A 24,201-nucleotide genomic window follows, 5' to 3' on the forward strand; every position below is an offset into this window, starting at 1 on the left:
ATTTCTCAGAATCTCCCGCACTCTTTTGGCTTTTCCTGGGAGACCCTTTTATAAGGCCTGCCTGGACTCATAAATTATTCAGGGCCGTGCAAGGATGGGCTCCCTGACGGGTAGGGGAGGGGAGGGGAATGAAGATTTAGGAAAAGGGGCTCAGGGAGGGAGAACTGTGTCGCTGGGTGTGAAATCTCTCCCAGTTGAATAAACAGAGAGTCAGTGGGGGGCAAGGGGTTCTCTTTACCTCCAAGTCAGAAAGGAAAACACAAAAGGGGCAAATCGCACACCGTTTGTGCGAATTCCCCAGGCAGTAGCAAGGCCTGAGGGGTGGGGAGGGGAGGAGGGAAGCTCGTTAGAAACCACAGAAAGTTCTCTGGCGCAGAGGGCAGGGTAGACAGGCCTTTAGCAAAGCTGGTTCCCAGTGAGAAGGCACAGCTGATCCGGCTAAGGCGAGTGAGGGACTCATGTTATTTCAGCTCAGACCCCAAATGGAGTTGCCAGGTGGACCTGATACGGGGTGACTGCCATTAAGCATATCACCGGGGTTAAGGAAAAAAAGGAGGTTTGTGGGTAGGACGGGTCCGGATGCCTGCGGGGGGTGAACCTCAAGTCTTCTTTCCACGCTCTCCTGTTTACTGGTCAGTTCATTTGCAAAAGCGCCTGAATCCCCTCTCCAGCCTCAGCAGTCAGTGGTCCAGGAAAGGAGCGCGGGTGGCATTTCTAGGGTTTCCAGGTCAGAATCCGGATCTCAGAGCTCAGCTTCCAGTCGGGGCGCCAGGGTGCAAAGCTGCTGACCATCCCTGGCCCCGGGGCCTTGGCTCCCTCACGTGTGAGAGAAGGATGCGAGCCCAGTGGTCCCAAAGGGCACCATCAGCTTGAACGCTCTGCGACGGGGGGGCTGGATAAATGGGTACTGACCCCGGGCAAGCCCAGCCGCTGAGCCACAGTCTCGGCCTCGGCCAGTCTTCTGGGTCTTTGTCAAAAAGTTTGCAGTTACAACTACTGGCAGGTTCCTTATGCATTAGAGGTCCGAAAATATGCCTCCTAACCTCAGTGTCGAGCGCCGGCGCGGATTTATTTAGCTTCTTGGATATTCGTCACAGCCGGGTGTGTAATCGTCAAAAATTAGAGACCGCCTCAATGTCCAATAATAGGAAACCAGTTACGTTAATTAGAGGAAGTTCTTGTAACCGAGTACTGAGCGGGCACTCACAACCATGTTCTGGGAGGTATAATTATCGACACAGAATGTAAAAAAAAAAAAAAAATCAGATGCTAGAATAGTATGAATAATTTGATTCAAGGGCTCTTCTTTTCTCTGTTCACCTACCCCCTACCTTCACCCCACTTCAAATTCCAGCCCCACTGTGTTCTTTGCAGCAAAGGAAAATTGGAAACAAGCCAAATGTCTCACTTTAGAAAGCTGGTTAAATAAATCATTGAACGGTTATACAATTTTATATTAAAATTGGCTTGGTAGAGGATTGGGAAAAAGTTAATATATTGAAGAGTGAAAAAAAGAAACCTGTACAATATAACTTAGAGGATGATCCTGTTTTGGTAAGAAAAAAGAAAAGGTGTAGCATATACAGGAAAAAAAAAAAGAGAGAGACTGGTTAGAAGAAAGGAGAAGGTTACAGTGGTCATTCTGGGGAGTGAGATTGTGGTAGATTTTTACTTCCTTCTTTAGGCTTTTCTGAGTGTTTCTAAAAGTTCTGCAAGCCCTGATACTCCTTGGGTAATAAAAAGTAAAGACACATAAAAATAAAAAGAAAGAAAGAAAGAGATGCTTATCCACAGAGGAGAGAAAACTCCTGGGAAAATGACAGCCGTTTTCAAATATCTGAGGATTAGACTGCAATGAGATTACACTTGTTCTGTGTGACTTCAAAGGTAGGGCTGAGGCCCATGGGTAGAAGCTACAGGGAGACACATTTTGGCTCAATCAAAGGAAAACTTTGCAACAGTCCAGCCAACACCTAAACCAGAGACCTGGCACTGTACTGGCCCTCAATAAACAGAGCTTTATTATATGCGGCGAAATGAGTGGAGCCTTGGGCTGGGCTAAGCTCTCTGTCCCTGAATTGTATAAGTGCAGGCTGGATCGTGGATCCTGGATCCTGGAGTGGAAAATCTAGAGGGTGGGGCAGGAGATAGTGAGCAGGGCTGCTCTGCTGGGGAGCCCGAGTTTCTGTTAGTCTCTGAGGGTTCTTGCTAAATTTGCCTCCAGAAGATGAAAATGTGCTTGTATTGTGTCAATACGATGGCTCAGATGAGCGCCTGAGAGGGAACCAGGTTGAAGAGACTGGGCTGGAAGGAGATGGTATGTGAAGGAGAAAGAAACAGACCTATTGTCACACCCGGGGATCTTTTTGATCTCTAGGTGGCCATGGACTCTGAAAATGGGCAGGAGCGGGGACAGAATGGGAGAAGAGGTAGCTATTCCTCCAGAGCCCAGGGCTCATTCCCAACCAACCGTGAACTTGTGTTTACTCAGCCACAGTCTTTCATGATCAGGGCTGTCCAGCCCCTTCATTCCCCTGAGCAGCAGTCCTCGGAGTTCCCCCCTCACGCCAGCTCTCTCATCCTTTCCCAGAGCCCAGGTAGCCTTCAGGCCTGTGTTCATGGATCTTTCTTCTCCCTACACAGCTGCTCTGTCTTAACTACCTCCTAAGAATTACCTCAGTCTCATTCAGCTCGTGGGAGATGAAACCACTGGCCCCTCTTGGGGGCCTCTCCCCAGCCTGAAGGATTTAAGGCCGACAAGGGTTGCTGGGCAAAAATGGGAGCCTGGCTGTTCTCCATTGCCCTCAGCACGCGACAGGAGTGAGGTGGGCAGCAAGGGGGCAGGAAAGGTCTGGGACCACCAAAATGAAGCACTTCCTGTCAGGGCAATTACGATCCTACCTCTGTTTCCCCCTAACAGCCCTACAGTGCCTCTGGGTTTTGTCGGTGATGGCTTTGCCAGAGCATCGAGAGGGCTGGGTACCTCCTCTGGGCCAGACGCTGCTGGGCATTGCCAGGCAAGAGAATGGTCTAGAAAGAGGAGCGGACACTGCCTCAAGGTTCTGACAGCCTAGGGAGGGAGACAAGACCTAGGGAGGGGGGGAAGACTTGGTCAACCTCAGCCAGGCCTGGTACCCCTCCACCACCCTGAAGCATGTTCCCTTGTCGACTCCCCAGCTCCAGTCTCCACAATCCGTGGGCCACGTTCCAAACTTCCTTCAGCTCCTACCACATTCCCGCCCCACCCTCTCCCCACAGAACAACCTCTGCTCCCACTTCCCTGAGAAAACAGAGGCTTTCAAGCGTGAATTACCTCAATGCCCTGCCCCCCACCCAAACCTGGCCTGCCTCCCCAACTTCCTTCCCCTCCAGCCCGCCCTTCTCAGGGGACGATGTGCCCCTCTCGTTAAAGGCTAATCTGTTCACCCGGGGGGCCGTGGCCTCATCCACCCTCCTTCTCTGGGGCCTTCCTCCAGGCCTTTCTCTTCAGGAAACTTCAGCTTCTTTATTCCAGCTCTTTCCCTCCTGATTATAAAGTGCCTGTCTCTGTCATCCCCCAGAACAAGGTCCCTCCTTCCCTAGATGTGTTCTCTTGCTCCCCTAACTTGCTCTCTCTCTCTCTCTCCATCTCTTTCTCTCTCTTCCCCTCCCTCCTTCCCTCTCTCTTTTTTTTCCTTCACCCTCAGATTTGTTGAAAGTAGAGTCTATACTTTTCCCAACTTCCCATTTATATCTCAACCTACTCCAGTTTGGCCTCAGCCCCATCCTCCTAGGGAAAGTGCACTACCAAAGGTCCCCACTGACCTCCTAATTGCCAAGTTCAATGATCTCTTTGAACTCTGGGTGGCCAAAGGCCCTGTTGGCCAAATCCTCATTTCTGAGGCTCTCCCTTCTCTTTTGGTCACTCTCTCCTGGTTTCCCTCCTACTTCTGGAACCATCCCCCTGGGTATCTTTTGCTGACCTCTCTTCCTCTGCTCAGTCCTCACGTCCGTGGTTCTCAATTAGAGTCCACAAATGAGGTTGATACACAGTAATATTTTCAGTAGGTCACGGCAAAATGGGAAAAACATCAAAGGTAGAGCTTTTCAAAAATCTCAATGTATTCAATTATAAAACATTGTCTTTTACTCTGACATTATGCCTTTCCTAATTTTGGGGTGGCAAAATATTCTCTCTTTCTTGAAACGATGGCAATGATGGATATTAATTTATTTCTTTAATGTCCCTACTTGGCAAAATAAAAGTGTTAGTTTCTCTATGTCAGTCCCATTAATGTTTATTCAACGAATGAAAAATTGACCCATATTTCCAGCCTGAAGTTTTCCCGATAGGTGTCTCAAACTCATTCCAAAACCAAACTGGTTTTGTTTCCCACAAACTTCCTCTGTACCTGCCTCGATAAGCAGCATCATATTGGCCCAGTCACTCAAGCTAAAAGCCTCAGCCACCAAGCCCCATTGGTTGTAGTCTTCACCATTTCTCACGCTTGTCCCCTCTGTGCTCCCCACTCTCCTGGTTGTTTCTTCAATTATGGCCTCATCTGTCCTCTGTCACCTGGATGCTCGAAGCAGCTTCCAGATAGGCTCCCCCATCCTTGACTTGGCCTTTCTGATCCATCCTCCTCACAGCCACTCCAGTGGTCTTTCTATAACACAGGACTGAGTATGCTCTTCCTGGGCTTAAACACTTCCAGTGATTCCCAATTGCCTATGGGAAAAGTCCAATCTCTTTTGTGTGGCAGTCGAAGCCCTTTGTTGCCCATCCTCCACTGCAGCTCCCCTTTAGAGACCTCCACTCTATAAACAGGTCACTCCTTGCACCTGTAATCATTTCACGGTTTAGAGATGCTGAAGGTCTCAATCCCACCCTGTATGCGACTTGTCACGGGGAACACTGTGGGTCACAACCAGTGGCAGAGCTTAAAATCGATTTAGTGGGTTGCAGACAGCATTTGACAAAATGAATGAATAGCAGATAGAAAAGTGAATCACATGGGGCAAGGGTATATGTTGTTCTGTGAAGCTTTTGCTTTAGCCAAATATCTAGATCTAGATTGAAAGATACACAAATGCATGTCCTGGATGACGCTTTAAAATCCGTTTCTTACTGTGGGTCCCAGTCATAAAATTTGACTGTGCTCAAGGGGCTAGAGGTTATTCTGGGACTCATTTAACTAGTGCTGTTCATGTCAGAGTCTTTGCTCTCAAAATGGGTCCAGTCTCACTGGGGAGTGTAACAGGGGTCAGGAGAACAGGTGATGCCAGGGAGACCTCATGGAAGAGGGGTGATTGAGTGGGGCTGGGCTTATGTGGGCAGAGAGAAGGGGAAATGTAATCCTGGCACAGGAGTGGATAGTAAGAGGACAGAACATTTGTTAAACATTTATGTACAAGGCCCTGTTCTAAGCATTTTGCACGGATTCATTCAAGTCTCACAAACAACCCTGTGAAGAAGATACTATTTCTAGCCTCATTTATAGGTGAGATTAAGGTACTTGCCCAAGGTCACAGAACTACAGGTGACAAAGCTGGGATTTGAACTCGGGTAGTCTCTGTGCTCTTAAGCACTGAGCTACACCCCCTGCCACTGGGGGCCGGTGCAGAAAGCGGGCCGAGCAGAGGAGAGGGAGAGCCTAGGCCAGCAGGAAACCGGAGGAGGACCTAAAATGCCAGGTTGAAAGGCCCAGAACAGGTTCTGCTCTCACCTCGGGAAAGGAGATCTTACTCGTTCTCTCCAGCGTCTGCTTCTTGAGCCAGGGTCCCTGGGGTTAAGGGCAGGAGGCCTAAAAACCAGAATGGGGGCCAAGCGGACGCAAGAAGCTAGGCAGGGCCTGCTCTAAGAGAGGAGGGAAGGGGACAATTCTCTTCCTACCCAAGCCTGTCCCCAAAGCAGAACTAGCAAATGGTGCCTGGGGCTTCTGCCCTCAAGTCCAAATGTCCCAAATGTGCCAAGTCTTGGGCCCAGCCCCTTGGGTGCCTGGGACAGGGGGTCCCCTCTGGAGAACAGTTTGTCACCGGGTCAGCTCTCCCCCTGCGCTTTTTGCCTCTTGGCCGCCATTTGAGCCAGGGCTGTGGCCCATGTGGTGCTGGGCTCTCTGGACAGAGCCCCTCCCAGCTCCCCATTTGCTCCTCGTTTGGACGGCAGGGGCCTAGAAAAACAGAGCGCTGAGGAGGCAGGAGGCGTGGGAGGGAGGATGCCTGGGAAGGTCACTCCCTCCTCCATCAGATCCATCCAGCCCCATCCCTGGCTCCTCTGGCCAGACTCTCCAGCCTCTTCTCTGAGCCAGCTTCCTTTCCCAGCCTGGCCTGAGGACTGGGGAAGATGCAGAGATGCTGCGTTCTCAGTAGTGCATTCTCTTCTCTTTTCTTTTTAGTCTCGGCATCCTGCAGATCCTGCCTAAGTAAACAGCAAAGATACCAGTAACTAGCGCCAGATGTCTTCTTGGGAGGTGGATCCTGACAAACTAGTAAGAATAACCAGCACCGCAACAAAAATAGTTACCATGTATTGAGCCCTTACGATGTGCCAGGCGCTGTGCTAAGCGCTTTATTGCTTTATTATTTCATTTACTCCTTGTGGAAACCCTATGAGGTAGGTACTATGATTCCTCCCATTTAAAGGCACGCAGGAAACTGAAGCACAGGAAGATTAAGTGACTTACCAAATAGCTAGTGAGGAACAGATCTGAGACTGGGATTCAAGTCTGTTTTGTTTCAGCGCTCTTTGAGATTTTAGAATCCAGCTGTGTGGAGAGTGTGGTCCATTTAGCAATTGCCCCGGGTACCCCGCTTCAAGGCCCGTGTGCTGCTGTAGAGCTAGGCGGGTGGCAGAGGGGGCCAATGAAAGTGGGTGACTGGTGTCACAAGCTGAGCACATCTCCACCATAGCCATCACCAGTGCCCTGGGACTGGGCCTGATCCGTCCATGGCACCACCTCTCGACTACAAAATAGGGACAACCCGAAGTTCTGTCCGTGCTTCCTTCGTGACAGCTCTGGACTCAGCTCACACTAGCTTATCATCTAACGTCTATATTTTTGCAGTAGACCTTAAAGTGGAAAAGCTTGGGCTTTAGAGTTAGATGGACTTGGGAGTGTGTTCCAGCTCTAGCACTTAGCTGTGTGACCTGGGGCAAATAACTTAGCTTCTCATTTCTCAATTTCCCCATCTGTGAAATGAGATAGTAATGGCGCCTACCTCACAGGGTTGTAGTGAAGATTGAAGGAAAGAGTGTATAGACTGTTCAGCCTGGCACATATTTAGGACTTAATATATGTTGGCTGTTATCATTATTGTAATTATTCTGTTTTTCCCCTCTACCACTGTGGTTATTCAGAGCATAGGCTTTGGAAGCAGGCCTGGGTTGGAATCCCTCCTGTATAGTTTACCATCCAAGTGGCCTTGGGTAAGTTAACCAATTTCTCAATTTCCTGGAGATGAAAACAATAGTACCCATCTCACAGGGCCTGAGGATGGAATGAAATACTGTAGGTAAGTTGGTATTAATTCTTTTTGTCCCACACACTTTCAGGTGTTTCCTGCATACTTGGCCAGATTCAGCTTCCTAAAGCACAGCTTCCATCCTGCTCACACATCGCATTGGCAACCCATGACTGACAGAATAAGCCAGGCATTCACAGTGTTCCCTATAACTTCAGCCTCACTTCTGACTCCACCCAGCTTCCCCTCTCACTTCCAGCAGGCTTGTTACTACATTGGTCCTGCACGTGATCATCTCTACCCCTGCCTAGGTCTGGAATGCCTTCTGTCTCCCCCATGTCTCAAATTCTACCTCTCCCTTCCAGGTCCTCCTTGAACCCACACTTACTCCAGGAAGCCTCCAAGAAATCTTAATATCTGCCTACTTCCGTGGCCTTATCATCTGAGTTCCCTTCTCAGATGTGAAGCAAGGTACCCTATTGAGGTGATCAGGGGAGGGGCCGTGGCTTTGTCATCTCTCCTCCCTCCCATCAGCACCCGGCACAGGACTGGGTACACCGCACCCGGCACAGGACTGGGTACACCGCAGGCACTCATTCCATGTGAATGGAATGCCATTTGACACAGGGTAATTGGTCTGAGAAGACTAACAGATTCAGTCTAGCAGAGCCTTGGGGCTCTAGGGTAGGGTGACAAGTAGCCGTGACAGGTGCACGGGCCTGGATGGGTTTCGCTGTCAGTATTGTAAGACAGAGTATCCAAGATCGCAGGGTGGGGGAGTTTTAGAGGGTAGCTGTTGACTTGGCTGGGACAGCTCAGGAGCAAGGCAGGTTATTAGTAAGGAGCAGCATAGCAGAGGTCCTCGGGCAGGGGGAAGCTAGAAATGATCTTGAATCCAGAAATTCTCTCCTCTTTATTCCCAGCTGTCTGCTCTATTTGACAGAACATTTCTAAGCATGTTTAAGGTTTCATCTCCACCCTCCTTTCCCTCTCCTTCCAGCCTTGGCCTAGACCAGCAGCCCTAAAAGTATGATCCAAAGACCCATCGGGGTCCCTCAGATTCCATCAGGGGGTTCAGTCAAAGCTACTTGATAATACTGAGACATAATACTGAGACATTATTTGCAGTTTTCACTGTGTTGACATTTGCACTGATGGAGCAAAAGCAACAGTGGGTCAAAGCACCTAAGCATGGATCAAAGTGGTGACACCAAACTATATTCACGTTATTCTTCATCATCGATGTATTCCTGGTAGAAGAAATATCAGTTTCACTTAAGAATGTCTTGATTGAACAGTAAAGATGATTCATTCTTAATAAGTCTCAACCCTTTGAGTACATGTTGTTTTTAATGGTCTGTGTGACAAATAGGAAGGATATATAAAGCACTTCTACTGCATACTGAAGTATGATGTTGGCATGAGGAAAAGCGCTTGTTTGATTGAATTGCAAGCTAAACTAGCCAGTTTTTCATGGAACTTTTTTCTTTTTTTAACTTGAAAGAACAACTGAAAGAAAAAGTATGGTTACTCAGACTTGGGTATTGGCCAGCATTTTGCTGAAAATGAATCAAGTGAGCCTGTCATCGCAAGGCAAACAATTGATAGTATCTGTTGTCAATGATAAACCCTAAGCTTTCAAGTAAGAAGTAGAATTTTGGAAAACCTGTATCTATTACTGTAAGCTTGAGAATTTCTCAATGCCCTAAGGAAATTTCTGATAAGATTAGTAGTGATATTAATGAATGTGGGTTTTTATATTGTATAATCATGAAATGAGTCAACAATTGGAAGATCTGCATAACTGGGTGGACCAATATTTTCCAAATGACTAACGCATGATGTTACAAAATCATGGATAATAGATCCATTCAAAGTGCAAGTTAAGCCAATGGATTTTAATGTAACCGAGTACAAAAGGCTCACTGATGTGGTTTTAGATTCAACATCGCCAATAAACATTAAGAAATGACCACTTGTGAAGTTTAGGTGTAGTATCAAAGAAGAATATCCACAGTGTATTCGTTTTCTATTGCTGCCATAACAAATTACCACAAACTTAACAACTTAATATAACACCTATTTATTATTTCACAGTCCAGGGGGTTTCACCTGAGTTCTCTCCTTAGTCGAGTTGTTGGCTGGGCTGGGCTGTTATCTGGAGGCCCTGGGGGGAAAAGTTCTGCTTCCAAGCTCATTCAGAATGTTAGAAAACTTTAGTTCCTTCAGGTTGTAGGTCTGAGGTCCCTCTTGCCTTGCTGGCTGTCATCCAAAGGCCAGTCTCTGCTCCTAGAGGCTGCCCATCTTTTTTCTCATGTGGTCCCTTCCATGTTCAAACCATCAATGGCACGTCAAGTACTTCTCATGCGTCCGGTCTCTCTGACTTCCTTTTCTGTCACTAGCCAGAGAAAGCAATCTGCTTTGAAAGGACTCATATGATTAGAGTAGCCCACCTGGAGGATCTCTCCTTGCCAAATAGCTAACAAACATAATCATGGGAATGATAAACATCGTAAACACCCACTCTCAAAGGAGAGGAAATTTATACACAGGTGAGGGTCATTTGGGAGATCATTCTTAGAATTCTGCCTAAAAAGCTATTAAATAACCCCCTTTTCTAACTACATATCTTTGTTAAGCTAGATTTTCTTCATATATCAATGCTTTTAACCAAAACAACGTATTGCAGCAGATTGAATGCAAGAGCAGGTACGAGAATCCAGTTGCTTTTTATTCCACCAGATATTAAAGAGATTTGCAAAAATGTAATACAATGCCGGTTTTCTTGCTAACTTTTTTGTTCTGGAAAATAGTAATTTTTCATAAATATACGTTATTTTTAAAGAAAGTTTATTCATTTATTTTTGGCTGCGTTGGGTCTTCATTGCTGCGCGCGGGCTCTCTCTAGTTGCGGTGAGTGGCGGCTACTCTTCATTGCGGCACGTGGGCTTCTCATTGCAGTGGCTTTTGTTGCAGAGCACAGGCTCTAGGCACGTGGGCTTCAGTAGTTGTGGTACGTGGGCTCAGTAGTTGTGCTTAGCTGATCCGTGGCATGTGGGATTTTCCTGGACCAGGGGTCGAACCCGTGTCCCCTGCATTGGCAGGCGAATTCTTAACCGCTGAGCCACCAGGGATGCCCATATATGTTATTTTAACATGCAGTGGGTTTATCATTGTGATTTTAAATTTAAAAATAGTTTAAAAACTTTATCCATTTAAATTTCTAATATGTTAAATAACGATAGAACCCATAAAAAGGAGCCGTTTTGGAGTCTTTAATAATTCTTTAACTAGTACTTTTTATTTCTTTATTTTATTTCTTTATTTTTGCGGTACGCGGGCCTCTCACTGCTGTGGCCTCTCCCGTTGCGGAGCACAGGCTCCAGACGCGCAGGCTCAGCGGCCATGGCTCACAGGCCCAGCCGCTCCGCGGCATGTGGGATCTTCCCGGGCCGGGGCACGAACCCGTGCCCCCTGCATCGGCAGGCGCACTCTCAACCACTGCGCCACCAGGGAAGCCCTATTTCTTTATTTTTAAATTGACATACATGTTGTTTTATATTCTCTGTGACGAAATGTGAAAAGATACATAAAATTCACTCTTTTGGGTGTATAGTTCCATGAGTGCAGAGTTATACAACAACGTTTACAGTTCCAACACCCAAAATAATTCCCTATGCCACATGGTTTTAGTCAACCCCTTCCCCCCATCCCCAATCCCAGGCAACCTCTAATCTGTTCTCCATCCCTATGACTTTGTGATTTCAAGAATGTCATATAAGTGGAATCACACAGTAAGAAGTCTTTTGACTCTGTCTTCTCTCACTCAGCATAACACATTTGAGCCTCATCCATATGGTTGCCTGTATCAATAGTACATTCCTTTTTTATTGCTGAGTAGTATTCCATTGTACAGATGTGCCATAGTCTATTTATCCATTCAGTAGCTGAAGGACATTGGGTTTTTTCCTAAATAGTTTTTAAAAGTATAAAGTGGTCCTGAGAGCACAAATTTTGAGAGAGAGGTGATGGTAGTGGATGGTAATGGACATATCATTTTTATATGGGAAGCCAGTAGACGGATGAAAGAGCCATACATTGGAGACGGGATTGGAAGGATTTACAGATCAGGTGTGATGGGCTGTAGAGGGTCAGAGAAAGAGCAAAGAGTGAAATTAAGTCTAACTCTGGGGTTTCTGGCTTAAACAGCTGGCTTTCTCAAATGGAGAAGATGGAGGGAGGATTGGTTTTCTTTTTTGTCTTTTTTTAAACTTTTAATTTTATATTGGAGTGTAGCTGATTAACAATGTTGGGATAGTTTCAGGTGTACAGCAAAGCGACTCAGCCATACATATAGATGTGTCCATTCTGCCCCAGACTCCCCTCCCAGCCAGGCTGCCACATAACATTGAGCAGAGTTCCCTGTGCTATACAGTAGGTCCTTGTTGGTTAGAGGATTGGTTTTAGTTCAAAGGGAATCAAGGATACAATTTTGGACATGTTGAGTTTGAGGTGCTTTTGAGATATTCAAATGGAGGTGTCAGTTTGTAGGGGTCTGGATTTCAGAAAAGTCTGGGCTGAAAGTGATGATTTGGAACTCATCAGACTATAGAGGGTAATTGCAACCGTAAGAGATAAGTGAGACTTCCAAGAATGGAAATGCAGAGTGAGTCCTGCATAGGGAAGGAGTCCTAGGTCAGGCTCCTGAGAAACACTCATATTTAAAGATCTAGCAGAGGAGGAGAAGTCAATGAAGTAGTAGCCAGAGAGATAGGAGGAATATCAGGGGAGAGTTGTATCACAGAGACCAAGATAAGAAAACATTTCAAGAAGGGCAAAGTCACTGCGGTTGTTGAATTCTGCATAGAAGTCGAGGAAGTTAAGGACTGAGATGTGGCCACTGGATCTGATGACTCAGGGGTCATTCGTGACCTTGATGAGAACTTCTTGGTTTGGTGGAATAGTGGGGTTGGACTGGGTCTAATCCTCTCTGCCCTGAGCCCCTGACTCCTCCCACACTCCTCTCATCGCTGCCCCTTTGCCCCTAGAATCTTTCTTATTCCTCCTTCTAGACTCCTCTTTTCATAGCACCATCGTCTCCCTCTCCCTCAAGATCTCACTTTATACAGATCTCTCTTAGACTTTCCTCCTCGAAGACCCTGCTCCTACCTCTTCTGCTATCTTCCCTAAGCCATCCCTTCCCAGATCTCATTTTCCTCCTTTCATTCTCTCACCACTGACTCTTCTCCTTCACCACACACTGCTTTTCTCAGACTCTCTTCTTTCTTATCTTCTTTCACACTCTTCTCCATTCCCCCACCTATCTAGGCTCTCTGGATCTCAGCAGGAGTCCTAGCAGATTACTAAATAGCCTCCTAGGCTTAACGCTGAGGAGTCATAGTCTTTGGCATGATTCCCCCAGGAACGGACAGTGCCGACCTGGGGCAACGCAGCGTTAGAACCTAGTCCTTCAGTGATTGCCAATCTGGTAACCACATCCTGCCCTCATCCGCCCTGGCACCTTCCCCTAAGATTCTGCCTTTTCCTCTCAATTACACAGAATCACTGTGAGTTGATAAGGCGCCCCCTCTACTACAAATTCTACCTCGCTTCAACCAGCATTTTCTACTTATCAAAATGATATATGTATATACTGCAAACTGATCACCACAATAAGTTTAGTTAGCATCCATCACCACACAGAGCTACGTTAGCCCAGGCTTGGGAAGTCAGCTGGGTGAAGCCTGGAGAAAGAAGGTAGGAAGACTTGCCCCAGGTCACACAGCAGGGTAGAGGATTAGCCCGCTCTTCCTTCCACCCCTTCAGTGTTTCTTGCTTTCATGCCCACAGACTCCCCAGGCCCGAGCTCAGGCACGGCTGCCCTTTTAGCTTGTCCCAGCCAGCCACGGGGTAGCCCCCTGGAGAGACACTGGCTCAGGAGCACTGCCCGGGGATCAGTACCCCACTCACACCTGCAAGACAGTTATAGGCCGCCTCGGGAAGGGGGATGATTTCTGATTTGCTTCATTGAATTCACACTAGGCAACAAATCGGACTGTTTGCTTTGATATTGCTTCCAAAATGGAGTAGAGCACGGTTCTGCTCTGCAGTAGCTCAGTCACACGATGGACATGAAACACTCAAGCACAGTGCCTGACACCTAGAAAGTGTTCAACGAATAGCGGCCACTGGCCTTATCACTTGTAATGAGGAATTCTTGGGAGGGAGTCGGTGTGGTACACTGGCAAGCTTACTGAACCAGACATCTAGAGGCCTAGATTCCAGGTCTAACTATTCCTGCTCAACTTGAAACGCTGGGTGAGTCATTCATTTCATCTCAGTGGGCCCAGGCTTTCTCATCTGGAAATGGTAATAGGTACCCTACTTCTGTAATATGTTGTGTTAGCCTTTAAAGCATTCACAGCCTTTGACGTAGCAATTCTAATCCTAGGAATTTGTCAGTGTTATGTGCAAAGATGCTAGGTTGTAACAGTGAAAACAGTGGAAATCACAAAAATGTCTAATAGTTAAATTATATTTCCGTATGATAGAATGCAGCACATCCATAAGAGAATGATGCAGATCTGTTTTTTTAATTGACATGAAAACAGGGCCATGTCAATGGACCCTGTCAATGTCTTATCATTATATTATTTAGAAATGATAGAAGGTTATAGAATGGCAGGGAATAATGTGACTCCATTTGATAAAAAAAAAAGTTCTATTCATGTCTTCTACAGTACATCAAAATGTTAACAGTGATTAAAACTATACCTCTTGCTTGTGGTATTACGGGAACCTCCATTTTCTTCTTTATACTTTATAATTTTCTGAATTCTTTGCAATCGCATCTAGTACGTTTCTAATCACACACACAAAAAAACAACAGGAAAGCTTTTTTTTTTTTTTCCATTTGGAGAGGAAACCCAGTCACCGCAATCCACTCCACAGAACTTTGGAGAGACTCAAGTGACATAGACTGTGGTCTATGTGGTACTGTTGTGTGTGGTACAAAGGGGAGGCCCACTATTATCATGGCTGCCTCAGTCCCACCTTGTAGGGACCAGGTCCTGCGCTTTGAAGCCACCAGAGTCTGACCTTACAGTACACATGTCTGCCCTTGGACTCAATCTTAGGGGTGGGGTAGGGCTGGGGGTTCGCTGGAGAAGAAACTGGGTGGACGAGTCTGCAGGGCTGTAGGCAGCGCAGGGCTGCTGAGGTACTAGCTCACCAGGGCCGTGTTTGTGAGGCTTACTTCCTGCTGGGCCTCAGGGCCGCTAGCCAGGAACACTTAATGGGGGTTAACAGAGCCCCCTCCTCTCCCCACCCAAAGCTGGAATGTTCCGAATTCCTCCTTGGGCCAAACCCCTCTCCCCCCAAGATCTCTCCTGGGCTCACAGAGGTCACTTCACAAAAGCTCAGCTGGAGTTTTTGACAGGAAAAACACAAAACTCACCAAAGTTTTTTTTTTTTTTTAAAGTACCTCAATCTTCCACAGGCTCCAGGGGTTTAATTCTGATCTGTAATAAGTCTCTGACCCAAGGCTGAGATTTGCACATGGATTTTGCAAAGCTGCAGCTAACAATTAGAAATCCTTTATCACCTCAGCCTGGGGCCCCTTGCACCTTACTTGCCTCCCTCAGGATCCCTTCCTTCCTCTCCAGGGCCATACATCTCTTCCAAGTCTCTACAAAAGAACCGCTCCGTAAGTGTCTCAATTCTGATTTGTTTTTAAATTCACCTAGGTGGGCTCTTGCTTCCTAGTTGTTATCGATTTGGCCCATGGTGAAGCCAGGCTGGGCCACCTTGGGTTTCTGAGGGGAGGGTACCGGAGGGAAAATTCTGGAGGCACTTGGGTTGGTAGTATTTGTTTCCTCAGGGCTACCACGAAGTTTCCAGTCTTTGAAACTGCAGGGCCAGAGGAAGCACTCTCCAAGTCAGATGATAATTTCTGGATGGGGCTTTTGAGGGCAAAAGGACTGAGACAAAGGGATGGGAGGAAAGGAGCTACAGTTTACCCCTCTGCTTAACTGTGGTGGTGGGAGAGCTGAGGAGGATGGAAGATGGATTTCTGAGTGAAGTCGTAAAGTCTCCCCCTTAAGCCCTTAAATAACTCTCTCCCACTGGTCAGTAGAAATTCCTTCTTTGAAGAAAATCCTGCTATTTGTGACAACGTGGATGGACCTGGAGGGCGTTATGCTCAGTGAAATAAGTCTGACAGAGAAAGACGAATGCTGTAGGATCTCACTTATATGTGGAATCTAAAAAAAAAAAAAAAAAAAAGAGCTCATATATACAGAGAACAGGTAGATGGTTATCAGAAGTGGGGATGGGGATTGGTGGGTAAGATGGGTGAAGGGGGTCAAAAGGTGCAAACTTGCAGTTATAAGATAAATAAGTCTCAGGGATATAAGGTCCAGCATGGTGACTATAGTTAACAATGCTGTACTGTATATTTGAAAGCTGCTAAGAGAGTAGATGATGGGAGTTCTCATCAGAAGAAAAAAGAAAAAAAACGTGTAGCCCTGTGTGGTGATGGATGCTAACTAAACCTATTGTGGTGATCAGTTTGCAGTATATACATATATCAAATCGTTATGTTGTACACCTAAAATGAATACAATTTTATATGTCCGTTACATCTCAATAAAGAAAAAAGAAATTCCTTTTTTTGGACTGAGACATTATTCTCTTCAAGTGGCCTCTTTGAAAATGGAATTGGAACCATAAACATTACCAGCACTTATAGCTGGAGAGGTTGTAGGTGATGTCTGTTTTCTAAGTTCTGCCTTTCTGTGTTTTCCAGCATTCTAACGTGAGAGTGCTTTACTTTGATGATCAGGACGAAAAGAAACTTCTTTTTAAAGCAATTAGAATATCTCTCAATCCAGTTGTAGTTCCCTGAGCTGTCATCAACCAACTGATGCAGAAGGAGAGGTGAACTGCTCCAAGGACAAGCTTTCCAGAAAATAGGGCTTCAAAGGAATGGCTTTACCACCTACTAGAGCCCTTGGGAGCTGGGGGTGAGGTGTGGAGAGGAAAGCAAGTATCTCAGATGTCTGTGAGACCAAGGGATGGAGCAATGAGACTGGCTGACAGAAGAGGGCTGTGGTGGCCTCCGTCACCCCCAGAGCAGCACATCAGATCCTTCCTTGCGCCTGAGAACCCCACCTATCTGATTCCACAGAGTCATATGAAAAGTACCCTCAAAGAAAGTGTACCATGCACAAGACTCTTGGAGCAAGAAGTGGGGAAGAGCAGGGCAAGGAGGGGTTAATTCAGGAGCTGCTGTCAGTCTTGACCCTCCTAATCCTCTCCTGCAGTTCCAATCCCTCCCCTAAGGAAGATTAAGTAAGAATCCTAAATGAAGCCTTCTTGCCCAACCCCTGGGCCATGGAGTGTGTTGGCCTCGTGCCCAGAAGACAAGTTCAGCTGGCCAGGCCTAGAGTTCTCTGTCTCTCCCTCCAGAGACACCAGGGCTTGACTTCTAGGAGGACCCCTCAGAGAGAGGAGTTTCTTTCAAAGCTGCCTGCTTCTAATAACAACTGTTCAGTCTTCTATATTTATCAAAGTGGCTTCTTGTCCCCATTACCTTAGTTGAGACTCAAAACTTTGGAGACATTTTTCTCATCAAAACTAGGGCCTGGAGAAGTGAGGGGACTTCCGCAACAGGTTCCCAGCAGAACTGAGATGAGAAGTTAGTCTTGGTTCTCAGGCCAGGACTGGTTCTCTAAACCCTCTACTGCTCATCACACAAATCAAAGCAGAATCTAGACTGGCCCATCACTCAACCACTACCTATTTTGTCCACCCCTGCTTTCCTGACCCTGGCTGAAAGCTGACCCCATTGGGCCATTTCTCCCTGTTGAATAAGCTCCAAAGACTTGTTCTTCCTCCTGCTCAGCTCTGCTACGTCAGACTCTTTAGAGATTCCAAGACTCAATAATAGCATTTTAAAAATTCTGCCTTCCCCCTGCCCCAAACCACTTTCCTATTTCCTCCTACCGAGTCAGGATTGGCTCTGGGGAGAGGCTTTCCTCTTGGGGGGTCACTGTCGACTCCCATGGGAAACCTAAGCTGGGCTCTTATGTCACCATCCCAAGTCCTCAAGGCAGCTCACCAACCCTCACTGAAAGCTCAGATATGGATAGGGAGTACAAAGGGAAAGTATTTAAGCCAGCTTGGGTGGGAAGAGTGGTTAAAGGAAGGTTTCAAAGAGAGGATGAGTCCTGAAGGATGACTAGAAATTACCCACGCAAATGTTGGATGGTTGAATAGCATGCTTAAGGGTTTGGAGACACAGAGAAAGGCAACTTCAGATAAGGACACATGTTCAGGTATGGTTAGATTGTGTGTGTGTGTGTGTGTGTGTGTGTGTGTGCGTGCACACATGCACATTGGAGCATAAAACATGAGGGTGGAGGTTATTCGTGCGAGATGAGCCTGGAACAAAAAGTAGGAGTCAGACGTTGAAGGGCTTTCCTGGTTTCCAGAGCTAGAGAGTTTGAACTTCATCATGAAAGCAATGAAGAGGTCCTGAATTTTTTTTATTATTATTTATTTATGGCTGTGTTGGGTTTCGTTTCTGTGTGAGGGCTTTCTCTAGTTGTGGCAAGTGGGAGCCACTCTTCATCACGGTGCGCGGGCCTCTCACTATTGTGGCCTGTCTTGTTGCAGAGCACAAGCTCCAGACACGCAGGCTCAGTAATTGTGGCTCACGGGCCCAGTTGCTCCGCGGCATGTGGGATCTTCCCAGACCAGGGCTCGAACCCGTGTTGCCTGCGTTAGCAGGCAGATTCTCAACCACCGCACCACCAGGGAAGCCCGGTCCTGAATTTTTTAAGCATGGCAAAGAGCTGGGGTGATACTAATGATTCGATTTCCATTTTAGAAAGATCCTTGTTTGCTGGATGGATAATTGATTGCAGGGGCGGGGAAGTAGAATTAGAGAGACCAATTTGAGGTGCCTATGAGATTTCCAACTGGACAGAGATAATACAGGGTTTGGACCAAAGTCTAGGCAGTGCAGATGGAAAGAAGCGGATGCATTCAAGATGTATTTTGAAGGTAGATCTGATAGGACTTCATAACTGGTTATAGGTCAGGTAGAGGTTAGGAAACAAGGATGACTGGCTTGGGTTGCTGGATGAGTGATAGTCCCATTGAGATAGGGAACACTGTGTGAGGAATAGTTTGGGAGTGGAGAGAGAAGAGTGAATATGATTTCAACTTTGCAAAATGTTGAGTCTGAGGTGCCATTAAACCGTTCAGATGGGCTCATCCCAAAGGCAGTTGCATACACACATCTTGAGTTCAGGAGAGAGATCTGTGCCAGTTATATAGATTCAGGAGTCATTGGCATAGAGATGGAGTGGATGAGGTCACCCATGGAAGATGTAAAGAATAAGAAGAGAACTCTAGCTGAAACCCTGGGGTGGGGGAATAGTCAGATTTATAGAGTGGGTAGAAGAGGAGGAAGTTATAGAGGAGACCCTGGAGGAATCATTTTGAGGAACCGGGAAAACTGGGAGGGATGTTACAGAAAACGAGAAGACAGTTTTATGAAGGAGAGGGACAAGGTGAGACGACAGAGATAGGACCACTGAATCTGGGGCAAGGAAATTGTTGGTAACCTTAATGAGAACATTTTCAGTGGAGGGCTAACGGCAGCAGCCTGCCTTCAGAGGGTTGAGCAGTGAGTGGGAGGGGGAAGAAGTAGAGACACCAGCATGAAATGGCTTGTTTAAGAGCCTCGGCTGCAAAGAGAATGATGAGGAGAGGGTGAGAGCCGCATAGGTAGAGTAGGAAGCTCAAAGAGAGTGGTAGGCATTTGAAGTGGTCACCAGCAGATGCTCACCAGGGACAAGCAGAAGGACTTCCAAGCAGCTCTGAAGGCCCCACAGAGATGCACAATGATGATCAGGTAGAACTGTGCCCGTTTTAGCAGTAAGAAAACCAATGGCTGGAAAAGACTTGCAGTGTCCCCACTGATGAGTGACAGAGATGAGATTCAAGTAGATTTCCCTCCACACCTCCCGTCAAGTGTTTTCTTGCCCCTGCTCTGCACTGCTTGGCATCCACACTGGCATCGTCATGTCCATCACTGATGAGTAGTATTGACTATCAACCACGTGCCCAATGCTATGGAGGCACAACAGATGTTTCATATATGGTTTCTTCCCTCAAATTGTTTAGAATTTGGTTGAAGAGACAAGATAGTCAACATATGCACAAGCCTATGAAACCTCTTTATCCCTTTTATTTACTCATTAAGAGGACATTTTTGAACACCGGCTTTGGGTGTGTAATGGGTGGGTAATGCACTGTGCAAGGCACTGGAGATACAAAGTGAATAAGATACAGTCCTTGCCCTCAAGCAGCTCACAGACCAGTGGGGAAGAATAAGGATATAAAGAGGAGAGTGCAACATAGTGAAATAAGTAGTATCTGTATCTCGGTTTCCTTATTTATACAATAGGGATTAGTACCTACCACAAGACGTTGTTGTGATGATTGAATTAACATGTATAAAGTGCTTGTAATGGTCACATAGGATACACCATGTTAGTGTTGCTATTTTATTAGTAGTAGTAGCATTACTATGATGGAGGTAAGTAAAGACAAGATACCATAAGAACACAGAGGATGGGAACTTGACCCAGGCTAGAGTAAAAGACGTCTGAGTCCTAAAGGATGAGAAGGTGCTAAACAGAGAGAAAAGAATGCCAGGCATTCTGCAGAGTAGGAACAACCTGTGGTCAGGTTTGGAAGCAAAAGGCAACAGGACATGATTGAGGAACTCAAAGTAACTTAGTTCAGCAAGAGCATAGAACATGCGGAGGGCAATGGCAAGAGATGAAGTTCGACAGGTCATAGAGTCCAGACACGTTTTGGACTTTATCCTTTAGCTGATGGGGAGCCAACTGGAATGTTGTATGTAGAGCAGAGACTTGATTAGATTAGTGCTGAAAGATCACCTTAACAACAGCATGGAGAACGAATTGGAGGGGGCAAGACTGGAAATAGGACTGGTTAAGAAACCGTTGCTATAGTCCAGAGGAGAGAGGATGATGAAGCCCTGGACTGCGGAGGTAGCAGTGGGGATGGAGAGAAGGATGCCATCGATTTGAGGTATCTTCAAGAATTGGTGAGACTGTGACAGTAGAAGGTGAGCGGTAAGTGTGAGAGAGGTGTCAAGAATCACTTCCAGGATTTGGGTCTGGTGCAAGGAGATAAACAGAGGTATCACTCAGTGACCACAGGGAACCCACGGAAGAACTGTTGGGGGAGGGGTACAATGGGAGAGGTGATGAGTCTTCTTTTGAACATGTCCAATTTGAGATGCCTGTGAAATTTCCAGGTGCACATTTTATTTTATTTTTTTAAATGCATTTTATTTATTTATTATTTATGTATTTATTTTTGGCTGTGTTGGGTCTTTGTTGCTGTGCGTGGACTTTCTCTAGTTGTGGCGAGCGGGGGCTACTCTTTGTTGTGGTGCACGGGCTTCTCATTGCTGTGGCTTCTCTTGTTGCGGAGCACGGGCTCTAGGCGTGTGGGCTTCAATAGTTGCAGCACGCAGGCTCAGTGGTTGTGGCTCGCGGGCTCTAGAGCGCAGGCTCAGTAGTCGTGGCGCACGGGCTTAGCTGCTCCACGGCATGTGGGATCTTCCCGGACCAGGGCTCGAACCCGTGTCTCTTGCATCGGCAGGTGGATTCTCAACCACTGCGCCGCCAGGGAAGTCCCCAGGTGGACATTTTAAATAGGTGATTGCTCTGGAAGTCTCGAAGCTCAGGAGGAAGGTCTATGCAGATTTGGGAGTGCCAGTGGGTGGGTAGGAGGTTGTGTCATGGAGGTGGATAGTTTGCTCAGTGACAGAGTGTACATTGAGCAAAGGATGGATTTCTGAGGAATACTCCCATTTAAGAGATGATTACAGAAAGAGAAATCTTGAAGAAGGCTAAAATGGAATAGCCAGCTTGTGGTGGCTTGAAAAACTAGTGGGTTGGAGGGTCTTGTAGTGGATGGAGAGAAGGATGTGCCCTTGACCTTTAGTGTCTTGAACCTTGATAAGTGTTGGGGGCGGTGAGAGGGGGACGCTCATTGAACACTGCAAAATCCTGAACAGCTCTGAGATTCTAAAGGATTGACTCACATGCCTGCCTCTTACCAAGTCCCCTTATTCTAGAGCAGCTACCTTTTCCTTCGTCTCAGTGCCCCTAACAAATAGCCTAGGGAATGTCAGGGCTCCCTCCGGGCCCTGGAACAACCTTTTCTGAATCCTGAATCCTCCCACATCACCCGAGAGGCCTAGGGATGGTGGCGCAACTATTAGGAGAGCAGACAGGAAATGTCTGGGTGTGTTATACACGTGGGAGGCCTCAGGCTAGCCTGTGGAGGGGGATTTGGGCAGGGCTGGGAGGACTTGAACTCTGAGACTGTAGACAGATGCTTCGTTGCCTGCCTCAACCTGCCCTGGAGTCAACTTTCGCCATGGGCAGGATGACCCAGGGCTAGACCATTGCTCTCTAGGCTGCTGGAGATTCAAGAGGCCTCTAAGAACCTAGAGTCCAAGGCTATACCTTAGGGTCTGTTTCTCCTACTCCAGTCTCCTGGGGTTTGGCACCGGTGTGCAATTGTAGGAGCCAGCCTACAGCCTGACCTGGAGTTAACACGGTCACCACAACCGACAATGGCATCACCACCTTCTCGGAAAGCAGCCACTTGTCTGGCCCCTGGCTTTGTCCGGCTGCCAATCTAAAGCATGTACCTACGCAGGAGCCGATGACATTTTGGCTCCACTTTCAAAGGTTTTTTTTTTTCTTTCTCATGTGTTATTTCTAAGGAAGATAACAAAGGTCAAAAGGCATCCAGCATTTTCTGGTTTCTCATAAGCTTCTGGTCAATATTTAATCTGGTTTATGGATTTTTTTAGGTCTTCTAGATGCCTTCTTGAGCCTGCTCGTGGCCACCCACAGACACTTGTAAGGAGGAGAGAAGTCGGCCTGGCACAGACACTCTGAAATGAGGGATTAGAGGCCGGGATCTAAGGAGGAAGAGCTACAGCCAGAAGACGAGGGAGCAGGCCCTGAAGACGCATCTACTGAGAGGTCTGCCATGGCCTCTCTTGGCCTCCAACTTGTGGGCTACATCCTGGGCCTGCTGGGGCTGTTGGGAACCCTGGTTGCCATGCTACTCCCCAGCTGGCGAACAAGCTCTTACGTCGGTGCCAGCATCGTGACCGCAGTCGGCTTCTCCAAGGGCCTCTGGATGGAGTGTGCCACACACAGCACAGGCATCACTCAGTGTGACATCTACAGCACCATGCTGGGCCTGCCTGCTGACATCCAGGCTGCCCAGGCCATGATGGTGACATCCAGTGCAATCTCCTCCTTGGCCTGCATTGTCTCTGTGGTGGGCATGAGATGCACAGTCTTCTGCCAAGAGTCCCGAGCCAAAGACAGAGTGGCGGTGGTGGGCGGAGTCTTCTTCATCCTTGGAGGCCTCCTGGGCTTCATCCCTGTTGCCTGGAATCTTCACGGGATCTTGCGGGACTTCTACTCCCCACTGGTGCCTGACAGCATGAAATTTGAGATCGGAGAGGCTCTTTACTTGGGCATTATTTCCTCCCTGTTCTCCCTGGTAGCTGGAATCATCCTCTGCTTTTCCTGCTCGCCCCGGGGAAATCGGTCCAACTACTACGATGCCTACCAGGCCCAGCCTCTGGCCACTAGGAGCTCTCCAAGGCCTGGTCAACAACCCAAAGGCAAGAGTGAGTTTAACTCCTACAGCCTGACAGGGTATGTGTGAAGGACCAGGGGCCAGAGCTCGGGGGTGGCTGGGTCTGTGAAAACCAGTAGACACCCTCCCCCAGGGCCACAGGTGAGGGACGTTGCCACTGGATCGTGTCAGAAGGTGCTGCTGAGGATAGACTGACTTTGGCCACTGGATCGAGCAAAGGCAGGAATGGGAGCTGGTGTGACAGCGTGCAGGCTGAACTGTCAAGATGCTTGTCAAGTCAGACTTTCTGTTTCCTTCATCCTGGCTCCCCATCTCCCACCCTGAGTCCCCAACCCTCATCTCCACTCCACTCCCCCCTGAGGCCAGGCCCCAGAGTCTCCCCTTTACCTTCTGCTTTACCTGGGAATCCATCCCCAAACCCACTAATCACATGCCACTGACTGACCCTCTCTGTGATCAAAGACCCTTCCTCTTGCTGAGGTCGGCTCTTAGCTCATTGCTGGGGGATGGGGGTGGGTGGGAAGAAGTGGCGGGTTCCATGGGCATGGCGCTAACCTCCTTCTCAAGCCTCCCTGCAGAGAAACTGATTGGCCAGTAATGGGCCCTGGAGCCTCGTCCATCCCACTCTTGTTATGACTCCACAGTGTCTAGACTGGTTTGTGTATGAACTGAAATAAAGCCATCCCACAGTATGGAGGGAACAGAGAGCAGCTGGGTGTAGAATGAGACGGGGAGGGCAGCCTCGGAGAAGAAGCCAAGGACAAAAAAAAAAAAAAAGAGCAGAATCATGGCCCAGGGCTCTAGCCCCCGGCTAGAGGAGAGCACAAGGAAAGAAACTGTGGGACGCTCAAGGTGGCAGCAGACTCTGACTCTACTGAGGAACTCCCTCAGAAGCTCCAGCTCCAACGTTCACTGAAGCCCCTGCCTCCCTTTGACCTGGCTAACAACGAGGTTAAAGGGCCTACACAATGGTTTCTTTAGGAACAGGAAACTGGTTTTTGTAGAGATGGCCCTTGGCTG

The 24,201-nt window shown here is 47.5% G+C and overlaps 1 protein-coding gene across 1 annotated transcript; it reads left to right on the forward strand.

Annotated features, from left to right (window-relative positions):
• Positions 1–22,428: 22,428 nt before the first annotated feature.
• CLDN2 (claudin 2) lies at positions 22,429–23,548 on the forward strand. The gene has a single exon (XM_065901148.1). It carries the CDS (start codon positions 22,558–22,560, stop codon positions 23,248–23,250), a length of 693 nt encoding a protein of 230 aa, XP_065757220.1. The 5' UTR covers positions 22,429–22,557; the 3' UTR covers positions 23,251–23,548.
• The last annotated feature ends 653 nt before the right edge of the window (positions 23,549–24,201 follow it).

This window comes from Phocoena phocoena, chromosome X (assembly GCF_963924675.1).
Source record: "Phocoena phocoena chromosome X, mPhoPho1.1, whole genome shotgun sequence".
Classification (NCBI taxonomy): Eukaryota; Metazoa; Chordata; class Mammalia; order Artiodactyla; family Phocoenidae; genus Phocoena; species Phocoena phocoena.

Coding starts and splice junctions, on each gene's coding strand:
- CLDN2 (XM_065901148.1), top strand. CDS start 22,558: ATGGCCTCTCTTGGCCTCCAACTTGTGGGCTACATCCTGGGCCTGCTG.